The 27,534-nt window shown below is 31.6% G+C and overlaps 1 protein-coding gene across 5 annotated transcripts in view; it reads left to right on the top strand.

Annotated features, from left to right (window-relative positions):
* LOC140439213 (GTPase-activating Rap/Ran-GAP domain-like protein 3) overlaps positions 1-27,534 on the top strand; it is a 685,378-nt gene that overhangs the window by 650,191 nt on the left and 7,653 nt on the right. For all 5 annotated transcript variants that reach the window (XM_072528978.1, XM_072528977.1, XM_072528979.1 and 2 more), the window contains 4 exons: positions 17,970-18,103; positions 18,416-18,656; positions 21,297-21,383; positions 23,527-23,763. In XM_072528978.1, the coding sequence (XP_072385079.1) occupies positions 17,970-18,103; positions 18,416-18,656; positions 21,297-21,383; positions 23,527-23,763 (699 nt within the window). The remainder of the gene's footprint in view (positions 1-17,969; positions 18,104-18,415; positions 18,657-21,296; positions 21,384-23,526; positions 23,764-27,534) is intronic.

Below are 27,534 nucleotides of genomic sequence, written 5' to 3'. Positions count from 1 at the left end.
AACCACCAGAGCTGAAAGGAAATAAGGTTGCACCCTAACGTAAAATGTTTGATTTGTTGAATGATATATTTTTGAAATATTTTACACCAGGTATGAACGTCATAATAGACGAAATGTTATCTTTATTTCGGGGCAAATGTCCGTTTAAAGTTTTCATGAAGGACAAGCTTGATAAATATGCTGCTCTTATACGAATACTTGCAGATTGTTCAACTCGGTACGTTTAACGTATGGAGATTTATGCAGGGAAATATGAAGGCAATACACCAGCATCTAAGGGTCCACAGGAATAGTAAAAATATAACAGATATTACACTTCTGTGAAGCTTGCAGAAGATCTCTACACAGAATTTACTCTGACTAAAGTTGGCATCTTCACCAAAATCGCTGGCTTATACCGGAAGTACTTAAAAAACGGAAGAAGGACAATTGTATTCAAATATGATTGCATTTTTAGATCCAAAGTTCGGTAACTTACCAGTTACTCTTTTTTCTTATGTAACACGTCAGAAGCCTACAAAGATACTTCTCTTTCTATCAATCCAGCATTTTGATGATGTTGTAAGTGACGAATACAAAAATAAATCAGATATCAAACTTTTTTTTAGTGAGACTAAGGGATGTGTTGATACTTTAGATCAGATGGCGAGAAAATATATGGCTCCTCTTTTTTTACTTTGTTGGATATTGCAGCCATCAATGCGTTCTTTCTATTTAATTTTAATTTTACAAATTAAAGCGAAAATAAGAGCAATCGTCGTCGTTTGTTTCTACAAGAATTAGGAATTGCCTTAACACTACCGCTAATTGAAAGAAGAGCTGCAAATTTAAATAGACTTCATTATTTTGTAGTACATGCCATGAAAAATAAACTCGAACGCAAACTTTTTCAAGTTGTACCTTCAACACCATTCCAACATGGAAAGGGACGATACCATTCATCTTGCAAATTAGCAAAATCTAAAAGAGAAAATACTAATAAGTTGGCAAACACAACCTCAGTTTTTCAACATGACAGAGGTATGTATGCGGTACGAAGAACAAACGATCAAACATATTACAGAAATAGTGCAAAATGTAAAGGATAGACACTTAAAGACAGATATATTAATGAAGAAAAAAGCATGGATGACAAATGAGATCCTGAAACTAATGAACGAGAGAAGAGAAGCCAAAAATAACCCAGACAAATCAAAACCATAAGTATAATAATAAGAACGAAAATCAGAGAAGCGAAAGAAAAGAAGCAAGGGAAAGATGCGAAGAAATTGAGACTCTGCAGTCAAAATACGATAGTCACAATGTACATAGGAAAGTTAAAGAACTCACAGGGGGACTAAGATGAAAGCAGAAGGAAAATATAACTGATTCTGACGGAAACATCATCTTGGACAAACAGAGTAAAATAAGAACGTGAAAAGAATATCTAGAAAAACTATTTGAAGATCAAAGAGAGAAACACCTTTGAGCTAGAAGAAGAGGTAAATGATGGACCAAGAATATTACAGCAAGAAATTTATTTCGCAATAACACAGTTAAAGGATGGCAAAGCGGCAGGTCCTGATAATATACAAGCAGAACTACTCAAACTAATGGGCAACGAATCAATAGCAATAATCGCAAAGATATGCAACAACATATACAACTCTGGAGTTGTATATGTTGTTGCTGGAGTTTATTGCACTTCCCAAAAAACCAGAAGCCAAAAAATGCGAAGATTACCGTACTATAAGCCTCATGAGTCATCTCCTAAAATTGTTCCTAAAGATAATTCATAAGAGAATCTACAAGCTGTGTGAAAGTAAAATTTCCCCCAACCAGGATTTCTCAGTACAAGTCTTATTCCCAGTTGAGACGTCAACTGCGAGGTATACGCATGTCTGGTTGATTAAGAGAAAGCGTTTGATCAAATACAGCATGCCAAGATGATGCAAATACTAAAAGAAACAGAAATTAACAACCAAGATCTGAAAATAATTAGAAATCTTTACTGGAATCAGACATGAAATCTCAGAGTTGAAGGTGAAAATCTTCTGACTATGTGAAAATCATGCGTGGAGTGAGGCAAGGCTGTATTTTGTCTCCTCTAATCTTCAATCTGTACCATGAAAGAATATTTATCGAATTGCACAAAACTGAAAAAGGTATTCTACTAAATGGTTACCGGCTAAACAACATCAGATATGCAGATGACATCATATTATTTGCAGACAACTTAGAAGACCTACAAGTTCTAATGAACAGAATCACGTATTACAGTAGTATTACCATAGTATTTGTATTATTACCATGATCGCCAACGTTCGTAACGGATAGGCACATCAAGAAGAAGAATGCGTATTGAATACTGACGTATTCAAAAATATTGAATCAAACATAATATAACCTAAATTAATAGCTAATATATTCGTTCATATATCAGTGTAGTATATACATAATAAACTCATTACTGTATAAATATATATCCACCGTCACACAACATGTGCATCCATTATATCCTAAATTATTAATTCTGTTATTACGCTAACTAGTAATTATATCAAGAGCGGCTCTAACGTTAGGCCGCATGGTTGTACACATCCCAAATAAAATGCATCAAATAAAACATAAAATACAACTATTTTTAGCCTATAAATAACTAACATTCAATTAATATTCTTGATATATTAGTGAGTAAAATTAATAAATGGATAATTTAAAGATAAAGATTAAATAGACACCTGTAAGTAGTGGTGAATAAAAAAAAATGAAATATATTTTTGAAAAGAATTAAGTGTTTTCGTTGCTATTACAAATAAAGTCAGATTTATTATCTGCCCTGAACCAAGCTCCAATTACATCTGTTGATGTGTAGAATTTTTATTTTTAATGTACAAATTAATTTTAAGTAATCGAAGACATTTTGAAAAGTTTTGAGACCAAAATATTAACAGGCATTTGGTTATAGCTATTAATGATAACATTTTAAGTTTTTAAAAGGTAATAGTATTGCATATAGCTTCGGAAAGCAAACTGTGCATCACCAGTTGATATATGATAAAGTTGGTATAACTGGTTGATATATGATAAAGTTGGTATGGTATTATATATGCGACAATGCAATATTTTATAAAAATTTTGTGAATCATTAAACGGATAAGTCGATATTCGCTACATTATTTAGCGTTTCTTTTTTGGAAATAGTTACAAATATTGATTCCGACCAGTTATGTGGAAATTTGCTGCTGCTGTATATCTAGCTAAATAACTAAGTGATAATCACAACACTCTCATTATCTAATTGTTTTAATAATTGTGTGGTGATCTCGTCTGGACCAGGAGCCTTTCTTTGTTTTGTTGGTCGATGGCTTTTTGCATTTATGACACGACAATTGGTGGTTCTGTATCTTATTAGAGATTTTGTCTTAATATTGTTCTGAAGCCATATTCTTGATAACATCTTAATGCAATTTACTGTTTTTATTGAGGATTGGAGAACTTAGAAATCACCTGCAGACAGAAAAGATAGAATTGTTAGAAATTAAATTGACTTCATTTTGCTCTATAAAAACTTCAAAAAGTACATAAAATCTACTAAAACATATAGTTATAATCATGGGCGTCCATATATCAAAATCTAGGGGGGGGCAAGTCAACTCAAATTTTTATTTTGATCCATACAACTTAATAAAAACTAAAATAGCCGATTGCAAAAATGCAAAAATATAAACATGATTTACAAACAGTAAAGAAATACCAGAAAAGTAAAAGTAATCTTAAACAAAAAATTATTAACAACATATTTTATGGTATGACTTTATACATACAAATTTTATTATACAAAATTTTTTATGTAGGAATAAAAAAATCAATTTTAAGCAAGGATGTTAAAAAATAGTAATAAAAAAAGCAGGTACTCTGAGATACGAAATGCAACACAAGCAATAGTGTAGTTTAAATAATATGTAAGTAACATAATATCTGAATTGAAAAATTTCTTTTACTAGGAAATTAAAACAAATATTCAAAACTGTACTACGTTGAAAGAGTTAGGGTGGGGTGTACACCCTTCTACTACCATGCTTAGCCGAAATTGCATAAATAGTCAAATGTGTGCAATCTTCAAATACTTCGCTGGGTGCCAACTTATTTATATTTGACATTAAAAATTTGTACTATGTTGTAAACAATTGAAGAAATTTAATTAAAAATTTATTTGTTATAATTTATTATAAAAAAATTAACATTTTTTTTCAGTTAGTATTGTATGTATTATAATTTATTGAAACGAATAATTTCCCAGTAGAATCTAAAATGGTAAAATGTTAAACCCAACAAAACATAAAAAGTAAACTTGATATTGAAGGCTACTGCTCTGTATCTTGTGAAAATAAAAACTGAAGGTTTCTGGGCTTTTGTCCAAACTCATCTATTACTTTTTTAATAAAATTATTTCGGTTGTTTCCCATTTTATTTCTATGAACGCTCATCATACATAGTCCATCTAATTTTTGTTCACTTATAGTGGATCTAATCCAGGTTTTAACCCTTCGAAGAGTTGAAAATGATCTTTCAATCGTGCATGTAGTGGGAGGAAGGCACAGAGAAATTTCTATAGCTTGGGCTATAGCTGGGTAAAATAAGCAATGGTCTAGTAGCTCTAACATTGAAATATCTTCTACATCTAAATTGGTTTGATTTTTCCAATAATAGAGCCACAATGATGCCTGTTCTTTTAGATTAGTAATTTTGTATAAATTATTTATGATTTCTATTATTTTGGCGAGGTCTTCTTCAGTTAATTTTATTATGTTTTTGGGATGCAAGTTATACAATAACATACCAGGATTATTGTCTTCTGAAAATCTGACACCAAGAGAACTAATTAAAGAATCTAGGTACGGAATAAATAATGACACTCTAAAAAAGTCTTCAGCGGAATTAACCGCATGGTTTGACCGTTGTGTTTGCTTTCTAGGAGCGATTCGTGGTTTTTCAAGGGTAATACTTAGAGATTCGGCATCATTTGTACTCTTTTCAAAAATTGTTTTAAAAGTTGTTTCCGCTTCTTGTCTGTGCTTTGTTATCATATCAAGAAATAACTGTATATGATTTTTAACTGCCAGCATATCTATTGATTTAGTTTGTAAAATGTTTACTATGGGTTCTAAGAAAGAAGAATACTTGGAAATCAAATTTAGGGAAATTATAAAAGTGGAATCAGATGTGGCACATGAAAGCTGCTGTGCTCTTGATCTTGTTGAGCAATTAAATTTGTTATCTGCTATTATTGTTTCTAAAACATTTTGATTTCAATAAAATTTACTAGGCCACTATACCAAATATTTAAGTCAAACAAGTAAAAACGTGTAGCATTTATTAAGCGGATATTTTTTTGTGAGAGTAAATTTTGCATTTGACATGGGACGAAATAAAGTTTAAAATTGTTGGTACAGGTACACTTTCTACCAATTAAGGCTTGATACCTACGACATCTCAAAATCTCTCTTTGCATTGTACAATATTATTATGGTAGGTAGCTACATTCGAGGCATTGTTAAGGAAGTACCTTCCGCATTTCTCGGTATTTCGCTAGATTAGTTTCCGGTTGTTTGCTGTTTTGAGGTATTGTTGCAAGTTTCTCGCCACAATATGCATAAATAATGTATTTTTTTTTTAAATATACTTACATACAAACTGATTTTTTAAATAATATTACTAATGATAGGGGGGGCAACTGCCCCCTCTTGCCCCCCCCTATGGGCGCCCATGGTTATAATGGATTTTAGACTAAAAAGGTTTCTTAAAGTTAAAAGAGAAAATGTGTCAACAAAATTAGACATCTCAAAACTGAAAAACCCTGAAAAGAAAAATTAAGTAAGTATCGAGGTTAAGAAAGAAATAGGAAGGCTAGAGAACTTGGTACAGACAGACAAACATAAAACAAACCCAATAGAATACAAACGGGTGAATAAAATCATTAGAAAAAAATGCATAGACACTAAAGAAAACTGGACGTCAACCAAATGCATAGAAATTGTATAATAAAAATACGTCATGACCTGCAAGTCATGACCTGCAACATGCAATCAGATAGGCAGAACCAATAATCTTACGCGCAGAAGTAGAGAAGGCTCTCAACCAACCAAGAAACAAAAAAGTTTTAGGGATCGAAGGGATACTAGCGGAGAATCCTGATAAAGACAGAAAATTCTGCTGAATATAGTCAATGAACGGCTACAGAACATTCTACTTCCAAAGATAGCCAAGAACCGGAGGATTCATACCAGTAAACGAAGGATGAATTTTGAAGTGGTAGACAGATTTGTGTACTTGAAATCCCAGATAACTAATAATGGCGATTGCTCCTTAGAAATCAATCGTAGACTAGCAATGGTTCGATTTTAACAGCTAAAATAATTAAAATAAAGAAAGACCAAATAATAACAAACAATGTTATTGAATGCTGAGAATACCATGGGGGCCCGAAGAACAAATGAATCCATAGTGGACCAGCTAAACATTAAGAAAAGACTAAGGACACAAATATCAGAACAAATAATAAGCTATTTTGGACATGTGCTTCGAAGAAATGGTCTTGAAAATCTTACTATAACCAGAGTATAACTAAATTACTTAGGCAACATAGCTAGAAGATAGGAGACCACAGAACTATTGTTAGTAGAAGGAAATGTAGGAGGCAGAAGACCAAGATCTCCAACACGATGGGCAAATGAAGACGATGGTGGGAAAATCCCTACATAAAGCCGTTCGTATGGGATAGGATCGCAGCCAATGGACACAGCCAGCTAATAACAATATTTAGAGTGTCACCACACCCTGACAAAGGCTCAAGAAATAAGTAGAAGATTTTGTATTTAGTTCCATCGTTTTCGTGGTCTTTCTACTGATCGTCTTCCTATTGGAGAACCGTCTTTTTCCGTCTTTACTACTCTTTGTATTTGATGTCATTCGGCTTATATGATCGTTACATTCTGCTCTTCTATTTCTTACCCTGTTCTTGATGTTCTCCACTATTTGTTCTTCACCTTTCCCTATATTTTTATTTCTCCATATTGTTTTATTTAGGTAACCTGCAGCTCTGTTTGCGTTGATTCACTTGATCTTTTACTTCTGTTGTTTACATCTTAGTAAATTTGCTGTTATAATTATGCATTTTGTCTTTAAAATTGTTGTAAAATTGTTATATAAACAAAATAATATAACCACAACTCGTAAACGTCGTTTGCTTCTACTAGAAAATCACGTTACATCGCTTAGGGATCATTATTATCATGTTAAATTTTCAAATTTGCATGTAAAACTGTTTGGAATAATTTTTGCATACTCCAAAATAAAATATCGTGAACTGCCACTGTTTAATATTTCAATAATTAATGATTAACAACATTAATATCACTCCGAGCTTCATTATCCAAATTAGTTTAGCACTTTGAGTTGAACAATTTGAAAAGGTTAATAAAACCAAGTTCAGTTATCCAAATGATTTATACCGTGAATTATTAAGATATTATTTGTTAAAATGCCAGAAATATCAATGAAATTATACTGGATAAAACAGACATTAAAAGTATGATAAAATTTATTTACGAACAAGTCTACAATATCTTTCCTTATAAAATAATGATATGACACTAATCTTTAATATGAATTTCTGTGGTTGGAAATAAATTATGAAAAGATTTATTATTCTTGCTTATTTTTACGTGTATTGCAGATTTTATGTTTTAAGATGGCACTATTTAATTTAAAATGCTTCTACAAACAGGTTTTTCAAAAATAATTTAACCCGTATATCTTGTATTAAAGAAACTTTGATAACATGGATACAAATTGAAATTTTGTATTTTTCCTGTCGAAAATATTTTGCGCAAATCTATTTCCAGTATGTTTTTAATCAAAACTGAAACTCAGTCACGTGCAAGTTAGCAACAACCGATTACGTAGTTAATTGAATTTTAATCTCTTAACACCGCTTAAAACTTTATTTAACTTTCGAGTTTTAATTTAAACTGAAAAGGTATAACTTGGTTTTTAAACACGAGTCCCTAGAGGTCAGAATATATTAGTTAAAAAATATTGTTAATTCTAAATTTAACACTAATGTGTGCATAAATAAATACAGGGTATCTATATATAGACATTATTAATGGAAAAATTTTAAACTCTTTATTGAATGTGTTTTTCGATTTTATTGAAGTAGCCTTCCAGTAGTAATTAATAAAATGAGTAACAAGAACTGTAAGTTTCCATTTCTGACCTTACCATCTATCGGTCACTTCGATCTACCAGCGGATTCTAATATAGATCGATAATTCTGCTACGTCGAGTTGTCGACCCTTTTTCTAAGTTCTATAGGATTTTCAGGTCTCCTGAGTTACCAGATCATTTCCAGCTGGTATAACGCAGCACTACTACTTTTATGGTGTTAATGGTGTGGCGAAAAAGCTGACAAAACTTAATAATAAAAAGCTTCTCGTACACAATACTCAACAAAGACCACGTTGCTCAAGTGAGGAAGCTTCATTGGGGTGGGTAAGGATATAGATGGTTAAAAATTGTAGATCAAATAGATAGATAAACATTAGAAATTAATTAGATAACAAAATATATCAGTTTAACAAAGAAAAACAAGAAACACGCAATACAGCTAAACTGTAAAACAGAATGGGCACCAAAAAGTTTTAACCCGAAACTCATAAAGGAACTCTAGATTAAATATAATAAAATATATTTAACATTTATTTCAAAAACATCAGAAAAACACGTCAGAAAACATATCAGAGAATTATCAACAAAAATCATGTTAATCGACATATTTAACCATAAGCTGTAAGAAAAGGTTATAAATTTCATAAAATACTTAAAAATTAATATCGTCTTTAACCAAAAATAAAATAATACGTCACAATAAAAAATATTGTTTATTAAACTTTCAAACCAACATAAATTGTAAAAAAATAACCAATAAACATTGTTTTTCTTCAAACGTCAAATAATGATGACATTACTTATCTAACTTGATCCTGTCAAAGTTTGATGTCTCCGCCGGCAGCAGTTTTTTTTTCCCATTTCTTTACGGCGGAGGGAAAAATGTTGTCATGGCAACAATATGAAACATGTCACAAAGCAACAATACAAATGTCATTAACAACAATTAAACATCATTTTTATATTTTTATTTATAGTAATATTAAAAGTACAATTAGTTAATGAGGCATTTTCAAAATTGAAACCGTGCAAAAATGTTCCCGACTCTTGATACGCATTGGTAATTGTTGATGAACTTTCAGCAATCATTCCCGATGTTGGTGAATCATGAGGGTTTAAAATTTTTTGAGCATTATCGTTCTTATTTCTTATTGAATCCTCTATATATCCTTCGGCAACCGTGCTTGATTTCCAGCCCCCATGTCGTTTAAGGCATTCTAGATTTCCGCCTCCATCAATTAAAAGTGTTGCTGAAGTTCGTCGTAAAGAGTGACCCGTGTATGCGCTTGCATCGTTTAAATTTAAATAACTAGCTACTTTTTGGGCTACTGCGCTGATCGAATGTATTCCAATGACGCTTCGGTAACAATTTCCATTTTGGTACTTGATAAAAAATTGGTTTTCTGTGAAATTGTCAGGCCGCAGTGATGCATACTTTTTATACAGTTTAATGTAGTTTTGACCAATTATCGCAAAATATCTAATTTGTCGCGTTTTACTGTCTGGGATTTTGATAATTATTACATTTTCTTTATCCTCAATGTCCACAGTCTTCATTTTTACCATTTCGTCGCATCGACAGGCGCCGGTAACCCCAATTAACAAAACAATCTGAAATATTTTTATAATTTAGTAGAGTATACTACATGCTTTGCAATATAATTTTTTTACCTTTAATCCTAAATACAACTTACCTAGCGCTTCAATCAAAAATTTATCAAACTCGTCTTTAGTGAAAACTTTAGACTTCTTTGCAGTATATCCTTCGCTTGTTTTTTTCAGAAAGGCACGTAACTTTAAAAATTTGCTTATATCCACATTTTTTCTAATAACTAACTCGGATTTTATCATAGAGTATCGTGACCACATTGTAGAAGATTTCCATTTATTTTCATTTTCCATTATATTAAAATATGCCAGTAAAACGTCTTCGGTAACTTGCCGTACTCCTCTTGTATCGCACCACTCTTGGAAGTGCTTGTACGCTAACCGATACTTTATTCCGGACTTGGAGGGCCCCAAACGTGCTACTGCATCATTAGCCGCGGACTCAATTTTGTTTAAGTTTTCCATTTTCGCACTAAATTTGCGCTTGCGGTTGCAACAACAATAAGCTGTCTTTAATAATTCCAAACAACTGTCAAACAACTGTAACCAGGGAGACGCAAATCCCACCGACGACTTAATTATTTTAATTTCTAACATCTAGACGACTTTGATAGTTGTCACAGTTAATTTCGAGTAAAAATAGCGTATGAATTGTACTATTTATGGTTGAAAATTGCTACGTTTGAAGAAAAAATAGTATACTTTATTCGGCAAAGAAGCGACTTTTCTTGACTTGCCCTCTATTACGCGCCTTACTTCGTTCGGCGCGTAATATCAGGCGCGTCAAGAAAAGTCATGCTTCTCCGCCTCATAAAGTAATATACTATTATTATTACTCAAAATTTTTATTAACAAATACATTTTAATAAAAAACAGATAATGACATATATTGTCATCAATAATCTTATATTTTAAAACACATGCAGTCATTTATATAATTTAAATAATAAACTCAATACGGAAATTACGTACTTATATCAAAACTTTAAGAGTGTAGGCGCAAAATTTTGGGCTAATCCTTTTTAAAGGCATTCATTTTTTTCGAATTCTGAAAAAACTAATAATTATTTTTGAAAAATTTAAATGCAGAATGAAAGAATACATTATTACCGAGGGCCGAAAGTCCCTGAAAACTTCTATAATGCTTATTTTAGTAAGTTACAGGGGTGAAAAGGAAGAGAAAATTAAGTGTGATTTTTAATTTCAAATAGCTGATTCAAAAGAAACTTTTTGTTTATTCTAAGGGACTTTCGGCCCTTGATAATAATATAATCTTTCATTCTGCGTTTAAATTTTTTAAAATATTTATTAATTCGCTCAGGATTAAAAAAAATGAATACATTTAAAAAGCATTGGCCCGATTTTGCGAATACGCTCTTAATATCTCAACAAGAAAATTATATTTAAATAAATATTTGACTGCAATCTGAATGAATTTTGTTGGCCACTGTTTGGTTTTATTCTAAAATTAATCTTGCAAAATTATACTGTTAACATAATCAAAAAAACTAAACATAAACTCTCAACAAAAAATTATAAAAGTTACTGTTCCTAACAGCAAAAAACATTATCAATATAAAATATTGCACTCACATAATAGTTTGTTAACATTCGAAATTAGAGCCATAGGTCTGGAGAAAAACAGATGTTAGAATCCAAAGTAACAGTTGGTTAATTACATTATACCCCAAGGGTCGTTAACCCAGTCGGAAGAAATCAGATATTATAAAATAATTCTGTGAATGAAGCGGCAAACAAAATTGAATTGTTAGTCGGACTCTATAAATAAACAAAAAAAGGAACTCTTACTATTGTAATTATACTTCATCTAATTTACTTATTGTTACACGTCATCCGCGTCATAGCCCGTGAGGTCACATGATACCAACACGAAATATTTAGGCGGTAGGTGTGTTCTTTTTTAAAAATCACTTTGCCGAGTACACTGGCATTACAACCACTAGACACATTTTATTATATACGCGTAGAAATAATATTTAAAGATTTCTATTAATGTTAACTTAAAGAAATACACAAAAATATGTTTCATTTAATTTGTATAAATGCATTATAATGCGTTTTTATGAAGAAAATTTGTTCGGAACACACTGTAACTGTAACCGAACGAAGGTGATATTTTGGCATAAATTGGTAACACTTATATGACAGTTGCGGTGTTGAGTAATGTTAATAAGTAATGAACAAGTGTTGTTTTTGTTTGAGTATTCCATTTTACATCTTTATACGACGCATAGACGCGGCTCAAATTGTTTTTAACAAGATCATTTTTTAACTCTTGTTTTGTTTCTATTTATTTACATTAAATATTAATTTGTTTTGTTGTATAATCCACTTTTGCAATAATTATGTGACGTATTTGATTTAAAATGGATTCAAGATTTTTTTATACTTTGGCAACTATGTCAACTTTGATCTCTGTCAATGATAATGACGTGCAACGGTAAATAAATTAGATGGACTGTAATTAAAAACGAACAGTGAACGATTTACCACAAAATTGTAAGTTTCTCGATTATAACTAAACTACTAATATGCACCTTTGAATGCATATTGATACAAATAATAACTGGCAACTGAGAACTAACATCAGATAGTGGCTTTTTATGAATTAGACCTAAGCTAATTAATTTTTGGATAGGGGGTGTGTACTTTGGTTTGAAATATTTGTTCCCATGAAAAAATAATACGCGTTTAAAACACTTTTAACTAAAAAACCAATAACATTTTGAGAGCGATTGTGTATAATTAATACTTGAATTGTTCTGAAGCTATTTTCTTGTGGCATTTTAAGTTAATTACTATTTAAATGGGAATAAGCCACAATTAAAGGTTAAAATACGTTTATTGACGTTTCAATTTCCACTTCGGAAATCGTTCTCAAAATACAAACATTAGTAAATTAAACAAATTTTGTTTTTTGTTACTTAGTGAAAAATTCTTCTAATAATTTAATTTTATCTGACTCATCTATATTGACAATTCAGACATACATTATACATTTTAAAGTAGACGGCTTTAAAATAATATTGCCAATATTGTTAAGTTGCGTTTCTGGGACGACTTTACTTATAAGATAGATCATTCGATTACATGAAATCAACTTTAACTTGAGAATATCTGTCAGAAAAGATCATAACATGTAATTCGTCTTTAAAAAGATAAATACATGCCATGATGACAGTAAAATTCTCCTGTTAGTGATTCCATAGTAAATTATGAGGGAAAAAACCAGGAGAAAAAACCTCATAATACTATCCCGACATGGTAAGTATTTGATCGTGCATTTAGTTTACCTTCAATAAACACCAAATTCCGATTTTATATGTTTGTTATTTAAAAAACATAAATGATGTATTGTCTATATGTTACTGACTTACCAATACTAATATTTTCCTTTTAATAACTTCCTCTTTCAATATGGGTAACCAGATCCTACTACATTCTGCCGAGGAATTCGCGACACAATTGGTCTCATTTAGCATAATTAGAGCCGCTTCTTTGATTTTTCTCTTTTTACCATCCGTTTCTTTTAGGACTATATTTGAATCATTCCATTGAACCCTATGTTCATTATCTCATGCGTGTTTACATATTTGAGATCTATCAAATTCTCTATTTTTAATATAGGATTGATGTTCACTTATTCTAACATTTAATGGCCTTTAATGTTTCACCTAAATAAAACTGATCGCATTCACAAGGAATTTTATAAATGCAATTCCTTGTCCTTTCTTGTTCATTGTTAGGTTTGGTTTTGGACAAAATAGAATTTTTCACTAAGTAATAAAAAACAAAATTTGTTTAATTTACTAATGTTTGTATTTTGAGAACGATTTCCGAAGTGGAAATTGAAACGTCAATAAACGTATTTTAACCTTTAATTGTGGTTTATTCCCATTTAAATAGTAATTAATACTTGAATGGAGTGGTTTAAAAGAAAACGTATCTTTTTATGAAATACTATAGTCCCAAACATAATTTATTACGAAAAAGGTATTTTAAATACAATTACTTATACGTATTTGAAGCGATAAAAATTAATAATCCCAAGAGGAAGTTAACAAAAATACTGGGAGGTAATAAAGAAATTCAACCTGCTACAATGGTGATTCTGCTGACATGATGTTTAGGTAAAGGTATAAGACAAAAAAATTTCACACAACTAAGAGTCTCAAAATGGAATGTTATCTATCACCTACCTTTTTCAAAATATACACTGTTCCACTCAATATGTCAATATTCCACTCTTTTTTTTTTATTTTTGTCCAATTATTTATACACTGTACGTTACAATTTTTTCTAATGTCTTCACTTCTCTTTCCTTTCTAATGTTTCCCATTCTGTATCCACTTTCTTTGTTAACGCTTTTGATGATTTCATCTATGATCAAATTGAAGAGCATGGGGCTCAATGAATCCCTATTTTTATAGGTTCTATAAATTTTCCATCTATTCTGACTTCCATTTTGTTTTGATAGATGTTTTCGATAGTTTTTATAATATTTAGGGGAACTTCTCTATTATACAGAAGATGGATAACATATTTAAGTTCTCTCGTTCTTCATTCTTCCGGTATTTTATTGTGTTTTATAATTTTATTAATTAATGTCGGTAATTGTTCTGTCATTGTTGGTCCACAATATTTCAGTAATTAATTACATTGTTGGGCAGTGTAATTGATCGTCCATCCCTGAATCCTGCTAATTATTGTGTTTTTTTTTGTATTCGACCTCTGTTTCTAGGCTCTTTATTAAGCTGGATATCTATCTTTATTGAGTATTAATACTTTTTCTGTAATTTTTCCTGATATTGTTCCTTTCTTATATGTTGGGAAAATGGAAAAATTCTTGCAGAGTTAATTTTAAATATACTGGATTCATTACAGTTGCTAAAGTAACACATTATCGTATGCTTTTCCCAGATCTATCAAAATAACATGGGTTTCTTTTTCGATTTCGTACAATTAATTTTTATAAGCCGATTTTTAATTTGTAAATGTTCGCAATAGTTTAAACTTACCAAACTTTCAAACCAATGATCGGTATTGTTACTATTTCTCTATAGTTTTTCGGATCTTTTTACTTTCTTATATACTAAAAAGATGTACAATTCTTCTCTTCGTTCAAACACGTTTTAAGTAACCTAAGTAGTATTCCAAGTAGCTTCAGACATTCACGTCCAATTAGGTGTAAGTATGTGACTTTCACCGGTTTTTTGTTATCAGAAATTTATTTCCGGTACCAACAAATTTTTAGTTGTTGTGAAATAAACTACAGTCGAAAAGCAATAAAATTTGTTTCTTAACATATAGGTTTTATGTCTATTTTAACATCCTTAATGATTACAATACATCTTAAACACCTAGTATATTAAACATTGATGAGATTACTATTAAACCGAATTCCGTTTCCATTCATCTTTAGACAAATTCAATTACTGCCTAATGGGAAACAACTATCGCGCCTGACGTTAGGCAGTAGAGTCATGTTAGAGATGTGATAAAATCAAAAATAAATGAAGCATGAATCTCTAATTATTTAAAGTAACTAAATTATTGTTTTCTATTGTAAACTAATTTCTTTAATTGTAACTATTTTCTATGCAAACACTCCTTCAACGATGTTGGTAGGTAAGAAAACCCGTATATATGTGCTTCATTGATTTTGAAAAGGCATTTGATCGCGTTCAGCATACCAGACTAATTACTGCCTTGCAGAGCATCCAACTAGATGAGAAAGACATCAAACTTATTGCCAAACTTTACTGGAACCAAACAGCCATTATTAATACCAACAACAGAGAATCAAAGCCAATCAGTATTGAACGAGGCGTAAGACAAGGCTGTATACTATCTCCCACCCTCTTTAACGTGTATTCTGAGAATCTATTTAGGGAAGCTTTAAAAGATCAAAAAGGAATTATCATAGGAGGAGAAATAATTAACAATATACGGTACGCCGACGATACTGTGATTCTAGCTGAAAACATCGACGATCTGCAGGAGCTAATCAATAGAGTTGACATGGAATGCACAAATTGGGGACTGTCGATAAATATTGATAAAACTAAATACATGGTGACCAGTAAAGTGGATATCGGCGCAACCCAACTGATATTAAACCAACAACCGCTGCAGATAGTTCAGAGATTCAAATAACTTGGATGTTGGATTACCCAAAATCTAGATCCATCCTTCGAAATTCGATGTAGAATTGAACAGGCAAGAAACTCATTTCAAAAATTCAAGCCTCTATTATCCAATAACTCATTAAATTTGGAAATCCGTGAAAAGTTTACAAGATGTTACGTGTGGTCTGTACTTTTGTATGGATGTGAAACTTGGACTTTAAACGCCGATATCATGAATAAAATCGAGGCGTTTGAGATGTGGTTGTATCGAAGGATACTAAAAATTCCGTGGACTAGCAGAACCAGAAACGAAGAAGTTCTTCGAAGAATGGGACATCAACGAACTCTATTAAATATTATTAAGAGGCGTAAACTAGAATATCTTGGACATATAATCAGAGGACCAAGATATGAGTTCCTTCGGCTAATTCTCAACGGTAAAATCGAAGGAAAGAAATGGATAGGACGGAAGAAACTCTCTTGGTTGAGGAATTTGCGGCAGTGGACAGGTTTGACAGCAGACCAATTGCTACACGTAGCGCAAGACCGAGATCAGTATAAAAATATTATAAGCATGGTAGTCGCCGACGTTCCGTAGGGATATGGCACTCTAAGAAGAAGAAGAAATTATTGTTGGTGCCTATTCGAAAAATAACGATTTGATTCTTCGGTGATCATCGGAATTGTTACTACAATTGTTAACAATTTTACACTGTCCAAAAATATTTCGCAGAGTGTTTGTTAAAAAATATAATAAACTTATATTACCAACGATTACTTTTAATCTTACCTCGAATATACATATTACTCTTAATACTGTTGTCACAGAAAGTGAAAAGTAGGCCAGTAAATGACGAGAAATGAAAATGAAATGAAATGAAAATTTAGATGTAGGTTCTACTTACCCTCCACTTTACTTTTGGACGTGTGCCGTTGGTTTCACCTGCATTAACATTTTCACTCGCAAATAACTCAAAACAGTATTGATTTGGTGAAAAATCTCTATAGAATAAAAGTTAGTATTTCCGGGCTTATTTTAAACGTATGTCCTCTTACCCTCGAGAGGGGTGGCTTTTACCCCCAAGTAAAAGCAACCCCAGGCTGTAGTTCATAAGTGAAGTAGATGGTGAGGAACCTAAATCCAAATTATCAAGCAAATTCCGAAAATTCTACTAAAAAAATGATCATTTACTGGAGTTAAGTTAGAATATAGATTATCTTTTTTTGCTGGTGATAAACTTTCGCTGAACAAATCAGTGAATCCGCATCTAGTGTAGTCCATCTCTATTAGAGACTGGAATCGTAAACAACAGGAATATTCTGTTTACTACGCGGCGACAAAATCGTTGCGTTCCTGGTTGCGGGTAGATATTTGATAGTTGCAGAGGGTTAGCGGTGCTAAATTAATCAAGAACAATATTCAGACCGGAGTCGCTATCGGAATATTGAAGATAACAATTAAATTTCAGTTTATTTATTTTCCTCGTTTTCGAGTAATTAAAATTTAACTAAAAAGTATTAGTAATTTGTCGTATGGTTACAAATAACCGTGTTAGTTGATATTTAATACACTCGCAAATATTGACAGGTACCTACGGTAACGTTTTTTAACAGCCAATTTGACAGATGTAACTTAAGCAACATAGCCGCTACCAACTACTGTTAAAGTTCGGAAATCCCTTTATATATACCTATATATACGTGTATATATATATATATATATATATATATATATATATATAAATATATATATATATATATATATATATATATCAAATCGAATAAAAATAATCCGCATAAAAAGATGCCTTACTTAGCTTATAAATCTACTAACCAACATTACACTATCAGTAGTTTTTCTACAACGTGTTCTCTTTTATATCTCTATAAAAGCTATTATTTTAGTTATTCACATTGTAATTTTAGTAATGAGACACTGATTATGATATAGTGAGGGCCAATAAACTTACACACATACTTTTTTTATGAATATTGTTGCAGGTGGATCCAAACTGAGAATGTGTGCCGTGATAGGAAAGAAACTACAAATGTACCAGTGGAAACATTCTGCAGCGTGGACTGCGTGGTGTCCATCGAGCGATACTGATACTGTGGAAGGATTTACGTTCTTATGGGTAAAAGCCGACATTATTAAGTTATTTATTGGTTTATTTTTGATCTGACGACACAACAAATGCATCCAAGACTATATTTATGTTGCTTTGTGTTTCTGCTTATAAGAATTATTTTATGATCGGAACAAAAACGAGAACAAAATATTGCTAAACGCAATTTGGTTTTCATAATTTTGGAACGCAGTTCATATTATTTAGTATTTAGATTCTGATCTAGAAGGAATTTTTTTGTATGTTAATGAGTAGACGTTTGTTGCCTATTCGTTGCCTATTGTGTGTCAACCTAAGCTATATATTTGTTTATTTCTTTAGGAATTGAACTTAAATGAAACACCTACAATGGTAACCATTTTGGACAGCGGGTGGAGCCCCAGTTCCCCTTCGCATGGTGATACACTAGTTTGTGTGGGATACAAGAATCATTGGGATATAGTGAATGGAAGGACAGGTCTAGCACAACATCTGCATACTGTGGAAAGTGCTAAAGCCAATCTTGTAGCTGCCTTAGATCTGTACGAGGATCAGGAAATTCAGCTGCTGTTGTGCTATAACCGTAAGTGTTGTTAATTTATTTAAAATCCATTATTTTAGTTCTCTCGGTTGCATTATTATTATCTACATTATATATATATATATATATATATATATATATATATATATATATATATATATATATATATATATATATATATATATATATACAGGGTGTTTCAAAAAAAGGTAACCATGTCTCTAGGCTAGGTAAAAAACTGAAAAATAATTGGGGTTTGCTTAGTAAAAAATTTTTGTAACGCCATCCGTTTCCAAGATACAGGGCGTTGAAGAAAAAAAAAATTTACGCATTTTTTACGATTTTGCCGAAACTACTGGCAACATTGTAATGAAATTTTATACGAATATGTTTTGGACGCTGATACATCCCATGAATTTGTTTTTATATCTGATTCCCATTGAGGGGGCTAGTTACACGGATCGTACTAAGTATTAGTCAATATAACTTTTTTAAGAGTATAATTATTAATCAAAATTTCAAGTAAACTTAAACATTATTCAATTTTACACGAAAAAGGTACTCTTGGTAAAACTTGATACTGTGTACCGTTTTCGGAATATTTTGTTTGAATATTATGAAGTAATAATTGATGCTGGTAGTAATGATAAAGTTCTAATAGGTATACCTCTATTTTCTCCAAGTGTGCCATGGAAATCTGACATTTATTGATTGTTATGATGATAAATTAACAATAATTAGAGTTTTGGAACCTTGTTATTTGTAAAATCAAATCAAAATGTACTCAAATGTTGAATACACTGACATGTTATTAACCTTAGGCGAATGTTTAGGATGTTCTAGTGCAGCTGTGACACGTTATGCAGAAAAGTTTCCTAGAAGAAACTTACCAAGTAAAAAAACATTTAGAACCGTTGAACGACGTTGTCGAGAAACTGGGAATGTGAGACCAAATAAAATAAATTCTGGAAGACCAAGAACAACAAGAACAATTAATAAAGAAAATAATATTTTAAATTTACTTGATCAAGATCCAACAGTTAGCGTAAGGAATATAGCAATACAAACAAATACTTCTTCTTCAAGTACTTGGCGGATACTGAAAGAACAGCAATTACATCCTTATCATTACAGACAAGTCCAAGAGCTCTTGCCAGAATCATTGCAACAAAGGACAGCCCACAATCCAAATTTTTTTAAATGCATTCTTTTTACGGACGAGGCCACCTTACCGCGACAAGGTATGTTTAACTCCCATAATGCACACTACTGGTGTGATGAGAATTCACGAGTCAAAAGGGTATCACATTACCAACACTCATTTAAAGTTAATGTTTGGACAGCAACTTTAGGTAACAAATTAATAGGTTATCATATTCTACCTGGAAATTTAAATAGTGATATGTATCTTGATTTTTTAAACAATTCCTTATTCGAGATATTAGAAGATTTAACGCTAAACGAGCGAAGATCTTTATTTTTTAAGCACGATGGAGCTCCACCACACTTTGATAGAAGGTGTCGTAATTGGTTGAGTAATCATTTTCCGAATCGATGGATTGGTAGAGGTGCAGAAGCTCCGATTCATTGGCCTCCTCGGTCGTGCGATTTTAACCCTTTGGACTACGCAGTTTGGTCGTATATTAAGGAAAAAGTCTATGCTACAGAGGTAAATGCACGCCAAGAATTGGAAGAAAGAATTTAACGTCAATTTAATGACATCATAGCTGATCCCCTACCGTTTAGAAGGTTAATGAAATCTTTAGAAAAAAGAATAGACTTGTGTATTCGCGAAAACGGAGGGCATTTTGAACACTTACTGTAATTGAAATTTATTTTGTGTTCTTAGTCATTAATTTAATTTACTTCTTGTGAGTTTTGTTTAATTACTAACTATTTTATACCAGCATCAATTATTACTTCATAATTTTCAAATCAAAATATTCCGAAAACGGTACACAGTATCGAGTTTTACCAAGAGTACCTTTTTCGTGTAAAATTGAATAATATTTAAGTTTACTTGAAATTTTGACTAATAGTAATAATTATACTCTTAAACAAGTTATATTGACTAATACTTAGTACGATCCGTGTAACTAGCGCCCTCTATGAGAATCAGATATAAAAACAAATTCATGGGATGTATCAGCTTCCAAAACATATTCGTATAAAATTGCATTACAATGTTGCCAGTAGTTTCGGCAAAATCGTAAAAAATGCGTAAATTTTTTTTTTTCAACGCCCTGTATCTTGAAAACGGATGGCGTTACAAAAATTTTTTACTAAGCAAACCCCAATTATTTTTCAGTTTTTTACCTACCCTAGAGACGGGGTTACCTTTTTTTAAAACATCCTGTATATACATTATCTTTATCTTTACTCCTATAAAGGGTATCTGTAAATATTAATATGTTTCTATATGTCCTGAACATGCCTTTACCATCTATCCATACTTTTTTATTTGGCATTTATTGATGTCACCTTTAGACTTTCATTAATATCCTCATTCTTTAATTTTGTTCTTTTTTGTTAGCTCACTTATTCATCTACGAATTCTCATTTCCGTTATATGCATTAATGGTTTGTTTTTAATTGTCTAACACTCAGTTTATTAGTTAAAATAAATATTACAATAATTATAAAACAAATATTTGACATACTTATCTAAAAATGAAATTTCAGATACATGCCATTTCCAGAAAATTAATGAAGAAACAGCGTCTAGCTCAAATTTCGACTTTCACTGGAATTCTGTTCCGTCTGATATAGGTAAGTACGTTACATAAAAAACTTTTCAATTTACTATTCATTTTTGAAGTTTTAAATTACTTCTACTGTTATTTGCTATGTACGTGGAAAAACCGTAAACATTTTCCAGATTACTTGTTTCTTTTGTTGCTGGAAAAGTATGCGCTAGAATGTAAACATTTAATTTAGCGAAATGCAGCTGCTGATGAAAATAATGAACAGATTCCGCACGCTTTTTGCACTTTTCAGTTACACATGACAGCTAAATGGGTTTTAAAAAATATAAAGTGTTTTTATTCACTATTCAAAATTGTATAGGCAGTACTTTAGTGATTAAAAAAAAACAAAATATGTTTTTACGACTACATATTTTAACAAGTGTCTCTTATGCATCAATTCGTGGTTAGTAAAATGTTGAAAATATTCTATACGTATTTTTCATTCCACACTGGATTCCATAAAAACTACACTGCGCCTCAAAATTACTGCATATTTTTTCAAATTTTAAAAATATCATTTAGTACAAAAATAAAGGGCCCATATTTTCTCATATAAGAGAATTCTTTTAGCTTTTCTGAAGAGAGCATTATATTGAAAAACAAATATAAATACGTTAAAAAAATTTAATTAACAAAAAAATCCTTTCGAATGAAGGTTATTTTTACCTCTAGCCTTAGATAAGAAAAGAGAGAGGACAGGTAACGCTCATTTAATAAACTTTCGAAAAGTAAAGCCAATTTTGATGTGACCGCCATGTTTTGCTGCCTGTACGTTGCCCATTACTACCAACCTCTCGAAGGGTTACCAGGTCTATTGAATTTTCAGAAGATCTACGGATTTCAACTTCAATTTACTGAAACACTGATGTAATTCTCTTCCCCGCAAAACCTTCTCAGCGATCTAAGTGAATGTTTATTTCAGGCGCAATATTGAGCGGCTTAACGATCAAAGAAAATACTAAGGAAATTACGATTTCATATATTAAAATTTCATACGATTACGCCTCCCCTCTCTTTCCTTGTCTAAGCCTCTAGCCTAATAATATCGTGACATCTCGTGGGCGTACTTAAAATTATTTATATTTGGTCTTGGTTAATTTGGTTCCACCAACTTATCTTCACCTAGTGTAAGTCTTCCTTCTTCTTTTTCTTCTTTCTAGCACTACAACCTGGTATGGGTCTACGCTGACTTAACAATCAGCCTTTACTTGCAAGGCTCCATCATTAGTTCCTCTGCTTGTTCAATATTTAAAGCGCGTAAATCTGATGCAATAATTTGTGCAGTACATTTTATCACTTTTTTTTTTGTATATATGTATAATAACACTTTCTTTCCAGAGAGTTGGTACTTGCTCCTCTTTCCAGATTTGGCAGATCATCTGATAACAAAAAATTGAGCCAAAGTGTTTCCTATATTTTTCAAACATTACTTAGATATAATGTCGTTTCATTTAAGTCTGCTGGTGCTGATTCTAGAGCTCTTACTTGCCTTCCCATATCATTCCACAAACACTTGATGAGGTTTAAGTGTTGACTTTTTGGTAGTCTTACTTTTTACTTTTTCGTTTCCAAGCGTGATTATTGCAAATGTTCGGCCCAGAATCGAGCAAAGTTTATTGCCTTGGTATTAACCTTCTACAGGTCGTTTATTGTGCATGGAAAAGGACATTGGCTGCAATGGAGCAGGTGTTCCATGTTCTGTGGTTGGCGGCATGTACAAGAGGTGTCATTTTTATCACCAACAGAGCAATATTTTTGTTTTAAAAAGAGTTGAATTTGTAATAAATTCTTCTGTCAATTCTTATTCCATTATTTTTAGATAAAGAGATATCGACAGAGTTAAAATCTCCAAATAAAATAAGTTTGTCCAAGCAAGTTCAATTTTTTCAATTAAAATTTTTTATGAGAGTATTTCTTGAAAGATTAATTAGGACATTTATAAGCATAAAAATTTAATGTTAGAGACAAAAATATCCAGATATGTAACACAAAAAGTTTCATAAATTCCGAAAGAGAAAAATCTGTAAAGAGAGCATCGACCTGTATAATATAAAGTATCAGAATCTTTTGGTTTTAGCTAAGTTTCGAATATTAATATTATTATCCCAATTATATAGCTTAACTTAATTTACACACCCTAAACTTATATCATAATTCTATTTCAGTATGTGCTTTTCCTTACGTGATCGCTTTTACACAAAACACCATGGAAATTCGATTAATCGTCAACGGAAACTTGATACACACAATGACAATGCCCAAACTACAACTAATCGCTTCGAAAAACGATATATTCTTTGCTACTACCGCTCCAGAGTTTTTTCCGAACAAAACAGATAGATTATTCGTTGAAATCAAACAGCAGGATTTACAGAAGCATTCACCACCTGCTAGTCCCAATGGTAAGTAAATATTTTTTTATTTAAGATGAACGTGCTCGACTAAGATTACAATAAACAATATGTTTGAATATAAAATATGTTACAGTACAATCAGATCATATTTAATAACATAACCATGTATCTTTAAGAAATCGTAGTACCGAGATTTAAGGCGATAATGTAGTGTTCTGGTTAAATATTAGTAGCATTCGTTGACAATTTGTTTGATTGTCAAATGTGATTGACAGCTTTGACACTCGAGTCAAGAATTAACTTTCAATGCACGATCCGAAGACTTTTTTCTAAAGTAATAACATCTTGAAAGACCTTGTAGGCAAACTCTTTACTAAAATGAGAATATACTGATTTATCAAAAAGATTCTAAAGGTACAAGCTTCTAAGATCACCTGTACAGTATTACCTACATAATGTTTCTAGACCCCTCGCTCGTGTCAATAGAGATTTGGGTGTAGTTCTTTCAAAACCCAAATAAAATCTGTTTGTTTTATCTTTAAAATTAAAATGAACTTAAGCGTCATCCTTAATAATTTAATAATAAGTTTCCTCGTAAGGAAACGGGCTCAGACGGAGAAGTAAAATGAAAATTTTAAAACAAAGCTAACTTTTATTATTTTATAACGAACAAAAAGTTAATAAAAGATTCTAGGAAAATTGCACCATATTGCAAAAGAAAACATTCTGTATTTATATATTAAATTACAAATGTGAAGTGCTTGTATGAAACTTAAATTATAATTGTATCATATAGCTAGAAAAATAAACATTCTGTATCTTGGTATTAAATTATGAATAAGAAATACTTTATATGAAAACCAAATCATATTTTATCCCAAATTTCAATCAAAATCATATCACTGTTATTTAGTTCATAGATAATCTTCACTGTTCAATAAAAGAAATATAAAATTGGTACAACCTGAATTATCCAAATTGTTGGATTGTTGGCAGTGTGGCCTGTAGAAAGGATATAATTTTTACCAACTAGGTACTCAGGATAAGATTTCTGAAAGTTGAATGTATTGGAAACAGAAATATATATCCACCATAAAAATCTATAGGATGGGGGCGGCTAAGCAAACGGGATATTCCACAAACGGCACTTATATTAAATAACGGTAATCCGGCGAATTATTAAGGGTGCCATGGAATGGCGGCCAATTATACATTCTGGCTTCAAAACACATACCATAAATCATACCATAAATCCATAACTATTAAGGTAACATCGAGCCAACAAAGTTCTGGCAGCTATTAGTGCTCCCGCTAAGGGTCTCATCAAAAGACCACTCAAAAAAAAATTCGTCTTGTATGCTGGACGTTCAGAACGAAAAAGAGAAAGGAATTGCGGGAAGGTAACCAGCGCTCGGATTTTGTGAGGCCAAAATCGGAACTACTATGAACTACAGTTGGATTCTTGAGAGGTAATTCAGATGTTTCCTGCTTGAGGGATTGATGGGGGGATTAACATTAATTTAAATATTTATTAAGAATTACAATTTGCATGAATTGTAAAGGATTCACTTTTAAAACGGTTACAACATTTGGCTAAAGATAGCATAACTATTTGATCGTTGTACATCGTGTAAGTTTGGGCAGTTTTTGCCCTAGTACTGTTGGTATAGGGTTCTTAATGTTTTTTAGAGCGAATTTTTAAATACTTACAAATTTGGACTTTATCATACAATAGAATATCCAGTTTGATATGCAGGTTTCAATGTCTTAGATTTTTCCTCTGAGTCTATCTGAAATGAACTATTGCAAAGAATTATCACAATTACAATTTTGGCTTCCTTACAATCCCATATAAACATAAAATTTGATTTAAATAATGCTCATAACTTATGGAAATAAAGGAAAATATCTTAAAGGATGATCGCGACTGAATTCAAGTACATAATTTTCATTCTTCCACTATTCTTTTGGATTTCGTCAAACAACTTAGTTTACCAGGAAACTATGATATTTCTGTACAAAAATCCTATGGTTGCAGCGCCAGAAATATCTGTCACGCTTCGATTTTCCAAAAAAAAAATCTTTGTTTTGAAATAAGCTTATAATACTACAAACTACATAATATTTAAAATTATATTGATTAATAAAAAATATTAATAATAATTAATATGTAATCGGTTTATCTTCCTTTTATACTCTCGATCGGTGATTTTTGCTAATTTGCCATAGTCGACGCTCTTTGGTTACAATTTTATGTGGAATGAAATTACCTCTATATTATGTATTTTAGTGTGCTTAGTCCGAAAATCGTATTAAAAATACTGTATCACGCACCATTCTTTCACAATTTAACATTTATAACTCTTTTTTTCTTCCTCTTCATTAACAGCTGTATAGTTACTTTATTCTAATATACATAACCTTAATTTTTAGTGTTTGACTCAGACGCTTTGAAGTATAGCAATTCGCAGTTGTTAAAACTGTTCAAATACATTTTGTTACATATGTCGTGATTTTTTTATTAAAAAAACATCGGAGAAACATTACTGAATTTGTAAAAAAGGTGTATTTTGCATATTTTGGTGTGAAAATTGGTGACCAAGACAAAGATTGGGTTCCTCACAATGTATGTTATGTTTGTGTTGAGAATTTAAGGAAGTGGTCGAAGAAAGAAAAAAAATCTTTCAAATTATTGTTCATTTTTCTTTGACCAGTATTCGTTTTTACGATTGCTAGTTTGCTAACCTTTGCTAATCACTCTCTACATTTTATCCGAGCTTGGGACCGGCTGTGGTAATCGCAGAGCTACTTAATCCACCCCGCAATCACCCCAGGCAGTATTGGGTAAGAAATAGAAGAGTAGAATAGAACGATCATATAAGCCAAATTTCAATAAACAGAGTAGTAAAGACGGCAAGAGACGGTTCCCCAATAGAAAGAAGATCAGTAGGAAGACCACGAAAACTATGGAACGACAACTTACTAGAGGCACATTGGAAAACAGACAGAGTCATGTCTATATAAAAAGAAAAAGAAGAAATGATTGTTATTTTTGTACTGTCGATGTTTCTGGATATAACTCCAAAAATAAGACAGTCATTATTTATCCTAACCTCCCGTCTGCTATCCGTCTGGTAGAGAATAAACCTGAACTGCCAGTACCTGAGCCTTCTCTACGTAATAATGATATTTTAAATTCTAGTGAATCAAAATCTAATGCAAGTGGTCCAGGAAGTGATGATGAATTTCAGTGTCCTTCAAATTTTTAACCACAGTTGTTTACACAAGCTGAGTTAGATGACTTAGTAAGAGATTTGGATTTAACAAAGGACCAATCAGAATTGCTTGGATCAAGATTAAAATAAAAGAATTTGTTGGTATATCTTTTTACAAATACAGGTACAGAGATCAACAGTTTGCTTAGTTTTTAGGCAGGAAGGGAATTTCGTCTACTGTCATGATATTGGTGGTCTAATAAATAAGTTTAATATTGATTATAATAAGAATGATTGAAGACTTTTTATAGACTTCAAACACAAGTTTAAAAGCTGTCCTCTTGCACACTTATGCTTCACTTTCTATTGAAGAAACGCCATTCATTCAGGCCATATGAAAGAGACATATGAAAATCTTAACACAATTTTACAGAAAATCAGCTATTCAGCTCACAATTGGATGATCTGTGGAGATTTGAAAGTTATTTGCATGCTACTTGGTCAACAAAAGAGATTTACAAAATTTCCATCTTTTATTTGTAAATGGAACAGTGGAGCAAGAGATGAACACTGGTCCATAAAACAATGGTATATAATAAATGTT

The sequence above is a fragment of the Diabrotica undecimpunctata genome, chromosome 4 (assembly GCF_040954645.1).
Source record: "Diabrotica undecimpunctata isolate CICGRU chromosome 4, icDiaUnde3, whole genome shotgun sequence".
Lineage (NCBI taxonomy): Eukaryota > Metazoa > Arthropoda > Insecta > Coleoptera > Chrysomelidae > Diabrotica > Diabrotica undecimpunctata.
This window is presented reverse-complemented; position numbering and strand designations above follow the sequence as displayed.